Here is a 20,933-nt window from a genome sequence, read left to right as displayed (position 1 = left end):
TAATTTGAGGAAATATTCTGTGATGTTTGTTTATGTTGATTATGTGAATATGATAAGCGATCTTTGTTGATATTCATCTCGTTTGAATGCTTTAGTAGAATATAACAGTATTTCAGACGGCGCCAGAGTTCTTTCTCAATAAAACAATGCTCTAAATGTATGATGGTTGTGAAAAAGAGACTTACACCAACGTCATAAATTATTCTTTGTCATTTACTTAGAGTATTTCACTTACATTTGCGACCTAAATGTCTTATGACGTGCTTATGACAGGTAGTTGCTATTTTCGACGTTTGGTAAGCTTGCATTTATTGTTACTCATATATGGTCATCAGAATAACAGCATACAGATATCACTAACAAGCATGTGGAGCAAGGTGTCTGCACTGTTTTAGTTTGACAAACATTACCATGGGATGTCATGTTTGTGTTTGGGGGTGTTTGGTGTCTACATGGCTAACACCAATCATGTGAAGCCGCTATTAAATTGAATGTATTCTACAAACAGGAAATTGTGTACACTGCACTAACTTTTGTACAAAAACCTAAAATAGCCAGTGTGCTACTAAAAAGTGTGGGCTATTCCCAAACTGAAACAGACACCACTTACACACATCTTTTATGGCAACAGCAAATATTTGGTCGTACAATATGCCTAAATATTTAAATAAAAATTTAGAATTTTGATACTAATATAAACATTTATTCTGTTAGTAAGCGACATGGGCTCTTTTACATCACACAAAAAATACATAGGTTTACATTTTACATGAAAAACACCTTATGATTTAAGACATATAGGTTTAGATACTCTTTGCCCTTTGAGCCTTTAGGATAGCTGAGTTCTTGCTGTATTAAGTACTATTAACACATTCTTTGTTTGTTACATGTTTAAATTACTGTGTTTCAGAATATGAAGCTGAAGTAGAAGAGGAGAGATTGAGAAAAGAGCGGGAGGCAAGAGAAAGACAAGATGTAATGACATTGGGTAAGGCAGCCAGATAAAGTTTAATTATAATAGAATGTTATCCACTTTCATCATCCTTCTTGCGTTTTCCCATGGCTCCAGTAATAATAACTAGAATATGATACTGCAGCATCATACATAAAAAAATATCACCAATTTTATTTGATGCTAATTGGCAATGGTTATTTTTTTTTTTTATTGAGGCCTTTATCTCATAAAGGCTTATAGTGTGACATTATATAATAGTTAAGGTATATCATCATCATCATCATCATCATTCGCTTGCCCTTATCTTATTCATTTGGGGTCGGCACAGCATGTCTTCCGCTTCCATACCTCCCTATCATCTGTCATCTCATCATTCACTTGCTTTCGCTTCATATCATCTCTCACACAATCCATCCACCTTTTCCTCTTCCGTATATATTTTTTCCAATTTCTGTAATATTTGTACTGTCTTACTTTGAATAAAAGGCTTTTTTATTTTTATTTTATTGTAGTTGTTAGTACTGTAGACCTTAGAAAGTTAACCCTTTAATTTAAACATGACTGGAAATTTGGGAACAAAATGCACTAAGTTTGTTTTTTTGGCATTAGCATTCAAAAGTTAATAATAAGCATATTTCAGAGGAAACTAAGGAACAGATAGAAGGACTGGAACAGAAACTGAAACAGTTAGAGAAGGAAAAGCAACAGCTGTTCATGCAGTTAAAGAAGGTGCTTAACGAAGATGAAATCAGAAAGAGACAGCAACAGAAGGAGTCCAAGTGAGTATGGAATCGTTTTTATTGTAATTTGAAATGAAAAAAAAATGAAATGAAATATTTATTTAACATAAAGATTTACAGACAATTAGTTCTATGGTCCCACACTAGACAAGACTTAGATACATACAATACATACAATCACGCCTGTATCCCATAAAGAGGTAGGCAGAGCACATGAAACTACTGAAGCTTCAGGGCCACTCTTGGCAAATAAGGGGTTGAAAGAAAACGAAATTGTGACATTGCAGTGACAGGTTGCCAGCCTCTCGCCTACGCCACAATTTAACCCAAATTCCATAGTCGCCTTCTACGACACCCACGGGAAGAAAGGGGGTGGTGAAAGACTTAGATATGAACAATTTATTTTGTTAATAACATAGAACTAATATCAGCTACCAATGGTAGTGGAAATATGCTTACTTTGAATCACTCTAATTCGTAAATTGCAAGCTCCTAGCGTCAGGGTGTAGCAAACTATGCTAGCACAACTGCGGAGTGATGCCATTTTCCAGATTGCAGATGGCTGACTAGGTATTAATACTAAAAAGACTAGTATGAAGATCACTCCTCGATATACCATCACAATTGTTTTTCAAAATAAATGTTTGATAAATCAGCAACTCCATTTCATGCTGCCACTTTAACATAATTTGTTTAATCAACAGTGAAAACCAACCGATGAAAATGCCAATGGGCAACATACAGATTCCGATGTTCCCGATGTCAACATCTACAGGGCAAGGTGAACAAATACAATCCAGGGCAGGCCACCACCTCTCAGTTCCCACATGCTGAACAAGGTAATATTTTGATTTTATTTCTTATAATGTTTAGTGGAATTTGTTGTAAAGTGTTGTCCACTTCTGCTTACGAGTATAAATAGTGAAGGCAGGAATCATACAGACATGCCGTAAGCGTACCGTTTTATCGCTTACTCTTGAAGAAATAAAAACGGCTGCTTAGAAAACACTTATGGTGCTGAACATCTATGACCCAGATCACACAGTAGTAGTAGTAACTCTTTAGGCCCACTTGCACCAACCACTTAACTCAGGGTTAGTGGGCTGTCATCTGTCATATTCCATATAAAATGGTGGGTTAACCCTCCATTTTCGTTGGTGCAAGTGGCCCTTATTACACATTAAAAATAACATACATTGAGATATGAAGTACAAAGGCGAACTTATCCCTTTGAGGGATTTCTCCCAGTTAACCTTTTTTTTCAGTGTGTAGTTCATATCCATGCCGTTTTCGGTTTTTGAGCAAAAGCCTCAACTGTTAGGCATTTTGTAACCTGACTCCCAACTACAAAACAACAGAGTAGTTACAATAAGGTGGAATGTTGTTGGCGTCAGAGAGATGTTTGATTATCTTTATAACAAATTCAATCAACACTAACAAATTGTCTAAGTTAGTTTTAGCTATCTGTAAAGCATTTAAGATACATCACTAACATTACCAATGAATCATCAAATCTTACAAGTTTACTTTCTCCAACAGCAGACCATAGTCCGCGGGCCCATCCAAGCCGGGGCGAAGCGAGCTCGCAGCCCCTCCCCCACATACGCGCTGTATTCCCAGCGCCTCCACCAACCGCCCATGAAACATCAGCCGGTTTACTCCGACCACAGTAAGTATCATTACATACCTTGTGAAGTAATAAGAGCTAATAGCGATGATATAAGATGCTGTAACAACCTTGTTTGAGTCTAGTTTCTTATAAGTACTATTTTGAGCAACTGACTGAGTGCCCCCATCTTGCCGAGCATGTTTTCTCAGGCGAGGCAAACGTGCGCGCATAAGTACGGCCTCTTAACGCGCGAAGCTGCTCAGTTAGTGTGGACCCGGCTATTATACCGATAGTCCACTCTCATATGTTTATCATAGAAATATGATCCTGATGATGCCTCCCTTTTTCTCCAACATGAAGAAAAAGGACGGCATGTTGCCTATGGTCATATTTCTATGACAAACATAATGATAGTGGACTCGGCCTTAGAGAAACTATTAGAAGAATGAGTATGAAGTCAAACTTTACTGCAAAAAGAAAAGGTCCAATCTATGTTTTTGGTCAAAAACTGTCAGAAATAAAATTTCACTGACATAGACTTGAAAGACAGGCCAAGATAGGAGACGTTAAAACAAAACGATTAATTGAATTTATAATACGCTGATTCCTTAGTGTTTACGCATGACACGCACACACTTATAACTTGATTCTGTGCGCCGAACGGCTTAAAATCTGTTATTGACATTATGTGCGTGCGAAATCAGCTCATTATGAAATCACAATTTGTCTTTAGCGACGTACCAACTCTTTGATTCTCATATTTTTCACTGGATCATTAATAGTTTTCAATACAAATACAATAATGTACGCCAATATTCGTGTGATAATCTTTTGCAGAAGTAGAAGACGGCCGCATGGGCCGGCAAATGCGGGCCGTACTTTGGAACAGTGAGTGTACCAGTAGTCGCCATCGCTTGCTCCGTTTCATTTTATTTCCTTCCATTTTCATTTTATTTTTCCATTTTGTAACCCTTTACCATTTTAACTGGTTATGGCGTCTTCATTTTGACATCTCTTCATTGAGACATTCATTTTGATCTACTTACACATTTTTTTGTTCTTTTCTCATTCGAGTAGTAACTTGTAATTTTATTCTTACATCTCTTGAAATATGCTGGCTATCGGATCTTTTTAGCGTCATTTACTTTTAAATCTCGTAACTCACTTTGCTATTTTGATTGCGCAAGTATAACTACATCTCTTCTCTTTTGTTTACTAGAAAAGAGATTCTACATAAATGCTGACGCAAATATAGCTCAGTGAGGTACGACCTAGTAATAGAACCATTAAGTCACATTAGATATTTCAATATCATGCCACTAATAGCATGTGTCCTCTAATCGTCTTTTAAATTATCCTTTTTTTTTCAACCTTTTTATTTTTCACTGTTGTGTTGTCTTGTGCTGTACTAGCTTATTGATGTGATGTGAATGTTAAAAAAATGATATGTAAGTAGTATTTCTTTATTAAAAAAATATATTCTCTTCAAAATTTCTGTCCAAATTTACTCGAATTTCTTGCGCTTCATATGACAAAAATAACAGACTAACCATTAAATTAAGTCATGCTCCAATGCTCAGCATTAATATTTTCTCTTTGACATTAATCTTTTTCAATTTCTATACTGTACTGTTATTAAGTCTTCATTGCAATATTTTTTTCGCGTAATTAGTACGATTGTGAACTAGAGTATCGATTTATATTTTTTCTTCAGTCATCCGTTGACTACGAACGCAACTGCAAAGGATTCGAAACGACGAAATGTGCTCTTAATTAATTATAAGCCATAAATGCAATATGTTTTAATATTTTTTATTTATTTAAGTATTACGGAAGTTCGCATATTCGCGTCGCGTTCGTCAGATTTCTACAGCACTTTATGGTCAAATGTCTAAGTACAATCAGTGTAATATTGTTGCGCTTACACAACATTTCATTACAGAGCCGTCCCAGTACGGGGGCAATTCCGGGTCCGTGACATCAGGGGCGTATTACGCCATGCCGACATCCGGGGTGGTAGTGGGCGAGCGGCCGCCACCGCTGTTGTACGCGCACCACGCGCACACGCCACACACGCCGCACACGCCACACACACATCATGCGGGGCTAATGTACGCCGCGCCGCAACCGCAGCTGTACCTGGACATGCTCAACAATAGAGAGCAGCATGCCGAGCCCAAGAAGGACAAGCAGGTGAGTTGGACACCTATTCTGTAGTACTACTGTACGCACACACGCACCGCACGGGGCTGATGTACGCCGCGCCGCAGCCGCAGCTGTACCTCTACATGCTCCATAACAGGGAGCAGCATCTCGAGCCCAAGAAGGATAAGCAGGTAATATAAACTGGCCAACTTTTGAGAAGAGCTAACCGCAATGGAAATCACTAGTTGAAAAGAGCAAAATATAAAATGAATACCTACTAGTTGGAAATTTAAAATCGTTAGGCAACACACGCATTTCATCCGTTGCGACTCTTCTGACAAGTGAAGTAGTTGCCGACTACGAAAACAACCGTATTTTGGTTGTACAGGTCAAGCATATGAATCGGCTTGGCCTATGTATTGTATTTACTATGGTGTTGAAAGTGTTGGTTATCAGGACAAGGGAGTGGTAAAATGTGCAAAAACGTTGCACATGTTGGTGGATATCAGAGGTCGGAAAAGAGGTCTAATAATATGACATAAGACATTCAGTCAAATTGTAAAAAATAGGTCATCCTTTCCGATTTCTGAGGGTATACCGCGAATATCAAATTTCTCAAATCAATTAAGGCGTAAGTGGAATTATAAAGAAAGATATCTGAAAGTTTACTTTGTTATTTGCCTCTGCTGATTATACCATGATGGTTGTTGTTGACTGAATTGTTTGTTACCAGGGCCAGCAAGTGGTGATCGGGCTGAGCGAGGCAGTGCACCCGTCAGTGAGCACCGCCGTGGTGTACGCGCCCGCCGGCCGGCATCTAGTGCACCAGCCCAGCCACATGCAGGTGCAGGTCAGTGCATAAACCTCACTTATTTTGAACACGTATGTATGTGCCTCACATTAATTACGACATTGATGATCTTAACCCTTTTCTAAGCATATTATTGATTTACCATACAAGTATCCTGGCAAGGTCGCCATGTAATGTGCGGCGTTAGCGGTAGTAAATGAATGAAATAGAGTAGAATGGTTTATACAATAAATGATTTTTATCTTATCTTTTATCTTAAATGATACTATTGATTCCAGTTGAGTAATGAATGAAGAATGAAATCTTTATTAGTAGTTGCTACGTTTTATATAGTAGCTGTGTACGTGCGTGACATTTAGGTTGACCTTTAACTATTGGTTTAATACAGATATTAATTATGGCTAATTTAGGTCGGGCCTTGACAATGATAAACAAGCTATGTCCCGCATACACTACAGGGTACGTAGCCGAATGGCACAAACGGTCACGAAACGAAACGCTCGTAGATATCTATCTCTATCGCTCTTGCGTATTGGTGCGACAGAGCCAGACTATCTTTCGCGGCGTTTCGTTTTTGTTTCGCGTCGCAGAAAGAAACAGTACTTCACCTGTACTGTCCACGCTTTGTGAGTTTTTTTGTGTAAAATCTTATTGAATCAAATTACTTCCAACGGCCGTCGCTAACATTAATTCGTGTCCATAAGATTAAATAGGTGTATTTGTAATAATCAGCGCCACTCTTTCACGCACGTCGTCAATAGTTCCGATTTAACCTCGTAAGGCCCAATGTACATTACAATGTACATAGTGTTGCAATCTAATTTGAACCTTGAACTGATAAAGTAGAATTTCCATTGTTACATTGATTTTTGTAACAAACGAAAATCTTACCAATTTATTTATAGAATAAGGGACAAATTCAAAATGGGAAAACTAACTACGGTGGGCCTTACGAGGTTAAGGTTCAAAGCAAATAAAACTACTTATGAAATGTGAAATATTGTCAAATGAATCACTAAAACATAATTTCTCTGGAGTCTGGAAAGGAGACAAGAGATAGACACCAACATTTTTGAACTTGACGCTGTACTTATGACCAAACCGACCCTTTAGCACAACTTGCCTTGTCGCGCGCGAGTCCATACATCAAGCGCGACAAGGCAAGTTATGCTAGAGGGGCTGATCCAGAGATGTCATATATACCATAGATCAAGCAAACGTATCTACTTAGCGTGTCAAATGAACTCAGTGAAATCCACTGAGTTGTCCGTCTTTACTCGCAGCTTGCAGCTTTCGGGCGTCAATTTTTGTAAGTTGAAGTCAACCAAAACATAAAAAATGTCTCGTTACGTGATATTCAATTGCAACAACACAAAAATTATGAACAATCAAGAGCCTGAGACATATTTAAAATTACAGGCAAGAATCAACTTCAGTACAAAATTTGACACGCTCGGCCCCTATACAAATATATGAATTTGTTTCTTCTATCTAAATTAAGTTCTGTGGGCTGATCTATCTATTCCCTCCCGCAGACATCGAAACCCGGCAGCATAACGCAAGGCTACCCCGTGCAGTCGAGCGCCAGCGTGCAGAACGCCACCATGTACCCGAGCCGCCACCGCTACTAGCTAGTGCTGTACCGGCCTGCCCCGCAGTGTGGGGCTGCCGGGAAGTGAGCTACTGACTCAGCCCGATACTCCACTATCATATGTTTATCATAGAAATATGCGCATAGGCAACATGCCGTCCTTTTTCTTCACGCTGTAGAAAAAAAGAGGCATACAGACCTATGATCATATTTCTATGATAAACATATGATAGTGGACTATCGGCCTCAGTGGTGGGCAAGGCCCGCGGAAGGATTTTATCAGGCCGCGAAAGGATTTTTAAATAGGGTATGATATATCCAGCACTGCACTAAAATAGTACATTACGATACAAGTGCGAAAAACAGGAGCTTCGAAACGAGTGGCGATAAATTAAAACACGTCCGAAGGGAGGAATGGTACATTACGATACAAGTGCGAAAAAAAGGAAGTTCGCAACGACTGGCGATAAATTAAAACACGACCGAAGAGAGTGTTTTAAATAGCCACGAGTTACGTATTTCCTTTTCGCACGAATATCGTACGTCATTTTTTAAATGTTTTTTTCAGTACCTACAGATGGTGTTTTTTTACGCACTAGTGCGAGAAGTGGTTAATTTATTGTCAGGTCGAAGCATCGGAGCGCCATCTGTACTAAAAAAATTCGTAACTCATGTCGCTTTAAAACACTCCCTTCAGTTGCGTTTTAATTTATCGCCACGCGTTTTGTGCTTAATCTCTTCCGTACTTGTATCGAAATCTGGTCCGCCTCTAAAATTCCTTCAAATTTTGCCCCGCAATGAAAAAAGTTGCCCACCACTGTACAAACTAGTGCCGTACCGGCCCCGCCGCCTGCCTTGCAGTCAACATTTACAGTCTGCGACATTCAAAAAAGTTTAACCCTTTTTACAAACATGGGGATGTGCCGTGCTCATCAATAGAACTGTCGAATTGAACAATATAAGTGCTAATAGACATTGTAAGTGTACACATTAAAAACGGACAATGATTGTTCTTACTTTGAAAATACAATTCATACTTACATATATTACAAATAGTATTTTAGATTATGTGAAAATGATATTTATTTATAATAGAACTTTATAATCGTCGCTATTGCAGTGCGAAACGGTTACTCGTTATTTGTACGTACAGGATGTAATGAAAGTTGTGTGATCGATATTTATGAACATATTCAGTATCGTGTTCCATTAGGAAAAAGTAGAAGAAAAAAACAACTGTAAAAAGAAATCTATGGGATTGTTCATAAACACAACAAAAATCATAATTTCGCGTCGTTTTTTCTTTTACTTTTTCCTTATCATTATACGATATCTAACCCCACAATTTTTCTACAATATGTAGATGATTTTTATTTTATGTTTTAGTTTTTATACGTAAGAATGAGTAGACGCATCGTACTGCAGCGGCGTGAGTTTAGATCCATTTTATTTCAAAGAGGTATTTGACTAAAAATAACCCACGTAACGTAGTTATTACGTTTTGAACAACAATTTCCATTGTTACACAGAAAATATTTACTAACATTGATACTGTTAGAATATTGATTATATCATTTTTGTTTACTTTTAGTCAAATACCTAACCAAGTAAAACAAATCGACCTCAGGTTGACGGTTAAGTCAAGGTCCTTTAAATATGGTATAACAAAATAATGTAGATTTGCTATTTTGGAAGCAACCATGCATACCTTAATGACTTTTCAACTCCAAGTTGTGACGCGACGGTTAAAAATGTAATTTAACTTTTTATTTCTAAAATGTGAGTCGGGCTTAGCACATTATTGTCTCGAGACTATGTCGCCGCGACATAGGCTACCCGTCATAATGTCAATAATACAATTAGAAAATCGTGTTACCTGTGTCGCTAAGAGATACTGTCGCGAAAATCATGTGCTAGCTCTTCAGAATTACATCTAGGTATAGCGGCCTCGTTCCATAACTGTCAATCTTTCGTTGTAAATATTTTAATAAACTTTAATACAAAATTGTATAATCAATATAATCATAAAATAATGGACACTGTATTAGATGCTCTTCACAATCATGTAAAAAGACAATAGTTACATGTTCTGCTTGTGGTGGTACATAAAAATGAAAATCACAAACTATGTGTTTTATTTTAGTAGGTATTTAGTTCGTTATCCTATCTCTCAAATTGTAATTTTTAAACGGAGGTGGTTGGTTTTTAATATAGGTAGTCTGAGTTTTGTGAAATGATCGTTTCCCAACTTGCTAAACAAAGAGTATTGTTTCTTTTGTGCAGTTAGCAGTCTAAAAACGCCTTTACAAGTAACCGGGAGCAACTCTTCTAAAATCCAACTGTAGCAACCTAATAATATGGTTCAAATTCATAAAAAGTTCATTCGGAGATAACACGTTTCGTCATCAAAAAAAATACCTGTACTAATTGCCCACACGCATTGCTCTTTTTTTACAAATTACCTGTCGGCCGGACTTTCAATATCGTTATCAACTTAGCTTTTTACGACTACGTACTAATCTAAAGGTTAACTGGAAGAAATCCCTCAAAGGGATAAGTTCGCCTACTGATGTGTCGACGGAAAGTTTCCAAAATTCTGAAATTTTCACATAGGAAAACTTCGGAAACTTTTCATACCTACTTTGTATGGACAATTGTATGGATAGAAACTTTCCATTTCATAAATTTAAATTCCCTTTATTTTTCGTGAAAGTTTCGTGAATTTTTCAAGAAATTTAAGATTTTTTTGGAAAGTTTCCGCAACTTGCACATCACTAAGTTCGCCTTTGTACTGTTCTTTACTGCAATTACTGTTTTTTGTTATTAATTGTACAATAAAGAGTTTACTACTACTACTACTAATATGCTACAACTGATCAAATGCACGTAACAATTTTTTATTTTCTTTGTCAAATCTTGATCTCGATAGTCCGACGGTCGCGAGATCCTAAAACACTCAAATCTCTATTGTGCGAAATTTGGTTGATAAATCCTCTAAACCAATTTGAGTCCACCAAATTTGTAAGTGATGTATAGTATGAATTTTCTGAGATGAACTTTTCGCTTTTGCCCTAATCTGTTAAACAAAGGCCTTTGTTTCTATTATTCGCGGCGGTTAGCTCCCGTTTAAACGGCACGTGCTATAGTCTCAGTGTAGTTAAAAAGCAACTATCATGATAGTAATAAGGTTCAAATCCATAAAAAGCCCTTTCGGAGATAACACGTTTTGTCATCTTCAAAAAAAGTTACCTGCACACTGCAAACTGTTTAATAAATTTGAACCTTATTGCTATCATGATAGTTGCTTTTTAACTACACTGAGACTTCAGCACGTGCTGTGGAAACGGGAGCTAACCGCCGCGAATAATAGAAACAAAGGCCTTTGTTTAACAGATTAGGGCAAAACCGAAAAGTTCATCTCAGAAAATTCATACTATAACCTATAACCGAATCATTACGGGGTGAAGGCGAGTTCAGGTCGCAGCGCTGTTGCCGCCTCTGGCGAGCATTCGACTCGGCGAAGCCATATAAGTAGAATCTCAGTTACTACTCCATAAAAAGAATACTCAAGAGTATATGTAGGTATCCATATACCCTACTCTCTTCTAAAGAGGGGTCCACTTTAATGGACCGGGGATGAAGCCGTTTTAAACCAATTTGAATGAACCAGAGTCCGTGAGTGATGTAACCGACTCATTACGGGGTGAAGGCGAGTTCAGGTCGCAGCGCTGTTGCCGCCGCTAGCGAGCAATTGACTCTGCGAAGCCATATCAGTGCCTCAGTGGAGTCTTGAATCTCAATTTCTACTCAATGGTTATAAAAAAATAGGCTTAGGTATGGATCTTACTTAAGATAAGGTGAGAATGTTATGTAGCTCTATAACAAAGTTTGTTTACCTCTAATTTCTTAACCCGTGTGATAATTATATGAAATTTTGATAATGGACTAAGAGTCACGCCGCCAGACCTTCCTCATAGTTTAGTTTAGTTTATTTATTTCATAATGGTAAATTACAGTATAAATTATTCTACGTTAACCTATATGAATTTACATTATGAAACTAATGATGAAACTTTCGGATAATGTAGAGTTCGTATCGACGTTTAATGTCTGCATATTTTCTAGTTCGGCTCGACGGCCATTTTTTTACTATCAAGTGCTGAAGATGAAAAAAAGTGCTAAATTGTCAAGGCTGATTTTATGTAGTATGTTGAACAAAAGTGATGGAACAACTTACCTACTTACAAAATGAGATAACCTCTATTCTCCATGAGTCACTGAAATAGGAAACCTATATATAGGTCTATGCATCAACAAGTTGACTAGGTGTCCGTGGCGATGTCAAAGCAAAATATGTACGCGAATGGAAACAAGAATTGATAAAGGGACTCATTTTCCATACGCAAGGATCTAAGTTGCAATTGTATTTATTGAAGACGCAGGAAGATAAAGTCAGTCAAGATGGGTTGTATTGTATCAAAGATTTACGAGTATGTACGTACACTGGTTACCTATCACAGTTCAGTTTGACTCCATCGAAACGCAGCCTCTATCCTTTGTTGTTTTGGAGCTCAAGGTTGGAACACTCGAAACTATACGCCGGAGAGAATTGTAAGGTAAGCAAATGGAACCTGGGGCCCCGGTGACCTGCAAGTAGGTCGCTGCAGCAATCGATCGCATCTTGCAACGCTCGCGTTTAATACAAACAGCGAAATGTTACGGGTTCCATTGGGAGAAGCAACTGTGATATAAACGGTCAACCAAATCTTAGCACTAATAAAAGGGCAATTTTTAAAAATGTAGGGCTCACCTCACCGTTCAATTCTCTTCATAAACCTTGACGTTCGCGGAATTATCGACGAGCCATACCTATAACAACTTAAAAAGGTATTGAAAATGTAGGGGCGAAGGTTTTCCTACAGATAATTTGAATTTCGCGCCATTTTTAGTGCCAGGATTTGGTCGTCCGTCTATAGCCGTTATGGAGATATCTACTCTTAATATCTTCTTTCAAGAGATCAACAACAAAGTCATGCAATTACAGCGAGATTCTAAAAATACGGTTTTTTGTCGCGCCGATGACCACCTTGTGTCCACCTTGGACATGCCTACTGTAACTGAAAGATGGATCAAGTAACAATTTCTGGTCCTATAGTGGTCGAGAGCACCAAATTAAATCACATTAAATAGTCCTATAAATAGTCTATATTGGTACTGTAGAGCCGATTTGGCGCAATTATGCAGCCATTTAGTGATATAATAGGGCTATAGCAGTATCATCCGTGACGTTTAAGGTCTACAATGGTGATGTGATGATGACTATTGTGCTAATTTGTTGACATAGAGGACACAGTAACGCTATTATAGTATCAATTTATGCTATAGTAGCATTTGAGATTCCGTTATACAGGTTTTTTGTTCTGTAATAGCAGTTGCCGTCCCTTTTAATGCGAATAAATGATATTTCTAAAATAATTTAATGTGTGTAATATTTAACAAAAACTGTTCTAAACGAGGAACTTTATGAAAAGTGGCGTGTGAACTTGTGAAGTTTAGTGTCAATCAAAATAATTTGGATTTCGTATAATTCCATCATTACTGCAAAAAGGTATGCGATGGAAATTTTACCGTTAAAAGAATATTAGTTTAATGGAGTATTTTAAGTGCGCCCTCGATTTATACCTGTTTTGAATAAAATAAATAAATATAATTTAATACAATAAAATTATTGGCACCATAGTTTCTACTATGGATCCAAGAAGTAAAACATACGCTTTTATAGTTCGACTATGTCACTTATCATACGCATTCACTGCCATAAGCCCGCCATTGTGGATTCAATTAGGGTTGCATGAGACTTTAACTATGATCCAGTTTAACTTATAAGTTCTTTATATAGAAAACAATACTTGTTTTCAATGTTTTACTATAGAAAGATCTTCTAAACAGTTTTTTTTTTATAAAACATATAGTAAACTCAGCTATAACGCTATTGTGTTTTAAAAGAGATACCGAAACCATTATTCCACAGTTCTGTGATATAAAAGAGTAATTGTGACGTATACGGCTATGAGATATAAAAGGCATTAGAAAACGACTATTAACGCTTTTCAAAGCTATATAAACGTATCCTGAAAACTTCATTATACAGCAAAATAGCTCTATAATGGTATTCATATCACTACTACAGTGTTAAATACTGTAGCAGTGTTTTCCAAAGCCACTATATCCCAAAATAGTGGTATAGTTAGGTTTTAATTTCTGTTAAAATACGACTACTAAAAATACTATAAGCGGCTTGTTGGGAACCTTAATAGCGCAAATTGATAGCATAACAGTGATTCCTAACACTATTATACAATAATATTGTTCTTTAGTAGGTTATTTGATCCTGTTATAGACCAGGCCTATAGCGGCTGTATAAAATGGTGATATAAACGTTTACATCACTTCCTAATAGCACCTTTTAGCTGTATAACACAACAACTATAGCGGCTTGTCGGGAACCTTAATAGCGTAAATTGATTGCATAACAGTCATTTCTAACACCATTATATAATAATATTGTTCTATAGTAGTCATATTTGATCCTGTTATACACCAGGCCTATAGCGGCTCTATAAAATGGTGATATAAACGTTTACATCACTTCCTAATAACACCTTTTAGCTGTATAACGCAACAACTATAGCGGCTTGTCGGGAACCTTAATAGCGCAAATTGATTGCATAACAGTGATTTATAACACTATTATATAATAATATTGTTCTATAGTAGTCATATTTGATCCTGTTATAGACCAGGCCTATAGCGGCTCTATAAAATGGTGATATGAACGTTTACATCACTTCCTAATAACACCTTTTAGCTGTATAACGCAACAACTATAGCGGCTTGTCGGGAACCTTAATAGCGCAAATTGATTGCATAGCAGTGATTCCTAACACTATTATACAATAATATAGATCTATAGTAGTCATATTTGATCCTGTTATAGACCAGGCCTATAGCGGCTCTATAAAATGGTGATATAAACGTTTACATCACTTCCTAATAACACCTTTTAGCGGTATAAGCTTATAGAGCTAAAAGGTGTTACTGGAGGCTTTTATACGACAAGCGGTCACGCCGAAAACCTTTATACGACATCTATAGTAGCTTTTGGCGTCGAAAACCAAAATTATAGCACTAAAATGTTACTTGGGATATAAGAAGACTGCTCTAAAATCAATGACATAGTTGCATTTTATCCACATACTTATAGAGCAAAGTGACGATCTAATGCAAATTTTGAGTTGTTTTCTTATACAGAGTGGGACCTGTAACAAAGGCGAAGAATTGAACTGTAGGCTATTCTCCTTATACTGATCAACATTTGTTCAGTGACTTTTAAAAATTATGAAGTCTTTAAATTTTTTATTTTTCATACAAAATAAATATTAGCTTCAATGTACGCCATTATTGTTGTCATTGACGTTGTCTGTCACACTTTAGACTTAACAGAATTAGCAATACATTACCTCTTAGAAAAGACTTTCAAGGGTAATAAAAATCAAAATACAAGTTATTTTTAAAAGTCGCCGAACAAATGTTGATCAGTATAAGGAGAATAGCCTATAGTTCAATTCTTCGCCTTTGTTACAGGCCCCACTCTGTATATACCTATCTTAGCTAATAGAATAAACTTTTATTTATTATTCTTATATCTAATTATTTAATAACAATAATTTCGATTTACTTATTTCAAATAATATCTTACAGTTTTAATTTTCGTCGGGTAATTATGTGTGGTGAAAAGTTTTGTTTCAATTTTTACTTTGTATACCTACTTACCACTAGGTACTTTGTTCCTAACTATGGTTGCAGTATTATTTTTGTGAAACCTTACCAGTAGGCGTAAAGTTGAAGTAAAGAGAGGTAGTTAGGTGGTAAGTAGGTAAATTTATAGACAGTTAGTGAAAGTTTGTTTGGTTGCTGAACCCAACAAAGTTTCCATTCCAGTGTTCATTTCATTGTAAAAGTTCGTGGCGAACTCGTGATATCCATACAAAAGAAACTGATTGATTACATAAGGCCGGGTTAAATAGGAAATAAACCATTTAGGAATAATAAAAAGAATTATAATATTAGAAGATGAAGAGCGACGTCCATATTTCATTAGTAGGTAGGTAGGTAATAGGTACCCAATTCGAGTTTTAAAATTCGTCAAATATTTTGCTCCAGATCACTCAGATCAGATAAGAGATATGGATCGAATTCGTCAGTGACGTTTTTATTTGAGGAAATGAAATGACAATTTTAATATCCGTTATCGTATTTAGAGCTCATTTTTGACGTATCTTAAAGGTCGGACCATACTCAAAAAACTCAAACTCAAAAATATCTTTATTCATGTAGGCCTAATTACAAGCTCTTATGAATAGTTCATTACATATATATTATACGCCAAAAAGGTTGGTTTGGTACCTATCACTAAATACATTTTGGACAAACTTACTTTGCGTTATCTTACACATACCTACATTCATTAATTGCATTCTGTTTTTTTATATTACGTATTACCTAATAAGTAATAACTTAATACATACGAAAAGGTTGGGAGGATGAAACGGAGGCATTTTCCAAAACATCTTTATTTGCATTTGATAGGTAGAGGTACTATGAATAATAGTTATTACAGTAATGTAAAACTTCATTAATTAGTAAACAAATTATAGTAGGTAAATAACATGCTTTATAATATTTACATAATTACTGATAAAAGTTGCAACTACAAGTACATTGAAGATCGAGTAAGAGGTTGCCAAACTTGAACTAGGGTCTGATCAGAAGCTTAAGGAGTTTACTAATTTCAATATCCCGTTTCTAGAATCCGATTCATCAACTCCTTTGTGTTATCTACACTCACTCACAACGAACACTCCAAAATATAACCCCTTTTCATTGTATTAAAGTTTGAAATACATTGGTCGTGAAATACTACGTAGAATGATAGACAGACAAGGCGCATGCGTGATCGTATCGACTGCCCCCCACTCCCCTGAAACCTGAACCTAGTGCTTGCAGGCTCTAAAGGACATATTGTTTTAGTGATATAATGCATAACTTATTTATTTTAGATGTTAGTTGAATTTAGTTAATTCATCATGCAATTCAGTGGCGTAGCGTCGATACAACTCGATTCCCCACGGGTTCCCTAAAATTGTCCAGTTTCTTTAGAAGTCTATACAAAACAGTTCCCGAAAACCCCTCCGGCTTTACACACGAAATATTTCACGCCACGCCACTGTCATGTATTATATATAACTAGAGCGGTCTCGCCCAGTCGGGTATGACATTGCCTAGGTCAAGGGTTCGAATTCGAATCCCGGTAAGGGCAATTTACCTACGAGTACGTTTCCGAATCTTGAGTGTAGGTATTCTATTATCATTACTCATACTACAAGCTTTGGTTAGTTTGGGGCTACTATTAGGAAACTATTTATTTGATTTATAAGGGGGAAAAGTTGTTGTTTATTGCTTATCTTAATGTGGATAAAATAAAACGTTCTCATTACGACACACTAACGAGCAGTGTGGTGAAAATGTAATTTTTAATTTGTCAAAAAATATTCTTAAGGGAAAATCTTTCTCCAGACCTTTGGACGGCCAAAAGGCAGAAATTGCCTCAAGGCAAGGCTATATTATGCATTAAAGTTTGAATAAATAAATGTCTTGGTCATAATTAACATAACTTTGGACGTTCGTAAAGTCAACTGAGCCATAAACAGTCCGTTCATCTCTGCGTTGTTTTATTCATACCTACCTACTTGAAAACTGCTCCCTAAAGTAGACTGATCGAAAAGTCGATAAACCTTTAATTAAGTACTTAGAAATCTCGCATTTTTAAGGGCATTCCCTTCAGGACCCAGTCCAAATGTCAAAGTTGAATTTGGAACCTTCTTTTATTCCACTGTAGTTCAAAATTAGTTTTTTATTTATGCAACTCAAGACATGATATCAGTGACTGCTTACTGTCAGACGGGCCGTATGCTTGTTTGCCTCCGACGTGGTATAAAAAATGTAATTATGATTGAGCTAACCTTTACCTTCGCCTACTCAGGCTATATATCTAAGTTAGTATTAGCTATATTCGTGACTTCTGCATGTGTATTGTGTAAGTGCGTATACAGTACAGGCATGATCCCTAGAAAAAGCATAAGGAAAGGCATGGAAAGATTTGCGATGTCCGGCGTGGCTTCCGTAGCTCAATTGGTTAAGAGCATTGCACGGATTGCAAAAAAGGATGCGGGTTCAAGTCCCGCCGGAAGCGTAAATTTTTCCAATTTTTCCTTTAATATAAAAATGATCCCTAGAACTAGGTAAAGCGTGGGTGGACTCGTGATTGCCAGGGCTTCGCTAACAGCACAGTGTTATTACTATGCCGTAAACAAACACGATGAATGGAATGTGTTGGCCTTGTTTATTTACGGCAGTTGCCAGGAAATATGTATGAGTTTGGGGAGGATACCTATGCGATAATAATTAATTCCTGATAATGATAATGGATGTTGCAGTAAAAACACTGTATTTTGATGCAAATGGCAGCAATTAGAGTGCATTTTCCTCTCTAACAGTGTTTTCATCGACTCTTTCTCTATTTTTCTTTTCTCTATTTTAACACAGTGACAAATGTCACCTGTAGGCCTAGCACGTGATTGCCGCGAGAGTATGTCGCCGCGAGATAGATCACATGTCTTCTTCTAACTGTATCAATGACATAAGGACGGATAGTCTATCTCGCGGCGACATACTCTCACGGCAATCCTGTGCTAACCCTGCTGACCCTTCAGCTCAACTAGCTCAACAGCTTTGCCTTGTCGCGCGCGAGTCCATATATCAACTGCGACTTCAAGCATGGACTCGCGCGCGACAAGGCAAGTTGTGCTAAAGGGTCTGATGTGGGTGACGGCGTGACATGGTAAGACCTACCTAGTACCTGTTTGAGCTAAAGCACCGAGAGAAAATGGTCAGTGTTGGGTGTCAACGTGGTGAAATGGGTCCCAGGAGGTCAATTGTAATGCGTAGATTTGTGAGGGGTTTGAAATGGTTTTGACACGACCTGAACGATGGTTTTGTTGAGTTCGCATCTCACAGGCGACTTTCATTCTCTAAGATCGTACTTGAATATATACATCTATACTAATATTACTATATTATGTATTATAAATGGGAAAGTGTGTGTGTCTGTTTGTTTGTCCGTCTTTCACGGCAAAACAGAACAATGAATTGACGTGATTTTTTAAGTGGAGATATTTCAAGGAATGGAGAGTGACATAGGCGGCTTTTTGTCTCTTTCTAACCCTTTTTTCCCTAAAATGGGGGAAGGAAGTTGTATGGAGCGTTCCGCAATTTTCGAATATAACGCGAGCGAAGCCGCGGGCAAGAGCTAGTATAATAGTTATTTGTTATACAAGGGGGCAAAGTTGTATTTTAACGCCGAGTGTGGAATTGAAAAACGAGCAAGTGAAAGGATTCTATAGTTGAACCACGAGCGAATCGAGTGGTTCGAAAATATAATCCTGAACTTGCGAGTTTTTTAACACACGAGAAGTAAAATACATTTGCACCCGAGTGTAACACAAAACTTTTCCCCTCACTATAGCGAGGAAACTACAACGCTAAATCATCTTTATTACTAGATTCACCTATTTTTATCAATTTTAAAGCAGTTAATTTGACTTTATTCAAGGACAAATTACTTTACCCACTAGTGGATAAAATGCGTTTTTACCCGCTGGTATTAAAGGACAAAACACGTGTTTCCGAGCTAGTGAGGGGAAAAATAAGTATACCTTTCATGAAATTTGTATGCATAATGTGAAGCGTGAACATCGTTGTCTCACATTTATAGTTATATTTTCGTAACATTTATGTATTGATCCATTGAAATCGTACATTCAGCCTTGCATCAAATGAGGTAGTTCTAATTTTTTATACATATTGTTAACGATGACATAGTGATGTCAAATCCGAGTTTTCCACCTCGAAAGCCCACCGGGTCATTATTAAATACTTGAAAAACCATGACTTTTTTTGGTTCTTCTCATATTTCACCATCAAAAACTTTCTTAAGGGCTAAAGTCATTATGAACAATTTTAAGAATAATAAATTACCAACAAAATAATATAAAAAGTATCTTTGTGGCCCCAGTAGTTTCTGAGATACGCTTAGTTAAAGTTTTCACAATTTCATAAAAACACAGTGTATAGTCATATACTGAGGGTGAGTTAATGTTATTGTTCTTAAACTACTTAATAGGACACGGGCATGTCCTTAAACTACGACAACCAATGTTAGTAGGTCCCGCAAGGGGCCATTTGGTCTGCTACCACCCTCCCGCCGAAATCCAGGCACCGAATAGCCTTGCTGCGTTTCATCTATGTACAGTGCCAGTGCCTTTGGATGATGATTGGGTATCAGGTATGTTGCTTACAGCTAGTCATTTTGGATCCTAAAGTTTACCGGACCCAGTAGCTCACGCTGGAAGGTAGCGAGATCCGAGGCACGGTCTTGTCGGTCGCCGACCGCAGGAAGTTGGGGGCTAAAGCAGTAAGTGTAAACACCAGCGGCACTTCCTCTTATTGAAAGTGCACCTCACCAACGTGCATATAGTGCGATCTGTTTCTCCACCATCTTGAAATCGAAAAGCTTATCAAAACATCATCCTCCTGGCTCTGCAATGTATCCAAAGCGGTGAGTTGGTATTTAGCTGAGCCGTCCCGCAGGTGGCTGCAATACTACGTATATGATCGGAGTTGAGCTTTGTAGAGCATGGAGAGTGGATCGACATGGATTTCACCAGACAGTGGCCGGATCCCAGTGGAGCTGAGACCGAAACCGAGTGCCTTTTTGGATCAGTTGTTAGCAGAAGGTCACTTTCCTGGTTTCCGCTGTACGTCGGTAGACACAGGTATACGATCGCTTTCTCAGAGCCCAAGTAAATAATTATCCACAAAGCGGACCTCTCACCACCCCGGACCCGGTCACCTCAAAGAATCAGAGGCATTGTAGAAAATGCCGTCGCGGATGTACACACAGA

The 20,933-nt window shown here is 37.4% G+C and overlaps 1 protein-coding gene across 2 annotated transcripts; it reads left to right on the top strand.

Annotated features, from left to right (window-relative positions):
* Positions 1–1,595: 1,595 nt before the first annotated feature.
* LOC125226315 lies at positions 1,596–8,306 on the top strand. Of its 2 annotated transcripts, XM_048130254.1 has the most exons (7): positions 1,596–1,734; positions 2,400–2,534; positions 3,235–3,364; positions 4,142–4,192; positions 5,247–5,497; positions 6,183–6,299; positions 7,796–8,306. In XM_048130254.1, the coding sequence occupies exons 2-7, from the start codon at positions 2,523–2,525 to the stop codon at positions 7,889–7,891; spliced, it is 657 nt and encodes a 218-aa protein (XP_047986211.1). In that variant the 5' UTR covers positions 1,596–1,734; positions 2,400–2,522; the 3' UTR covers positions 7,892–8,306. The 2 variants fall into 2 exon arrangements, with proteins under 2 accessions (XP_047986211.1, XP_047986212.1); XM_048130255.1 differs by lacking the exon at positions 4,142–4,192.
* Positions 8,307–20,933: the final 12,627 nt, after the last annotated feature.

The sequence above is a fragment of the Leguminivora glycinivorella genome, chromosome 5 (assembly GCF_023078275.1).
Source record: "Leguminivora glycinivorella isolate SPB_JAAS2020 chromosome 5, LegGlyc_1.1, whole genome shotgun sequence".
NCBI lineage: Eukaryota > Metazoa > Arthropoda > Insecta > Lepidoptera > Tortricidae > Leguminivora > Leguminivora glycinivorella.
Note: the sequence above shows the minus strand (reverse complement) of the source record. Positions and strands in the feature narration are given on the sequence as shown.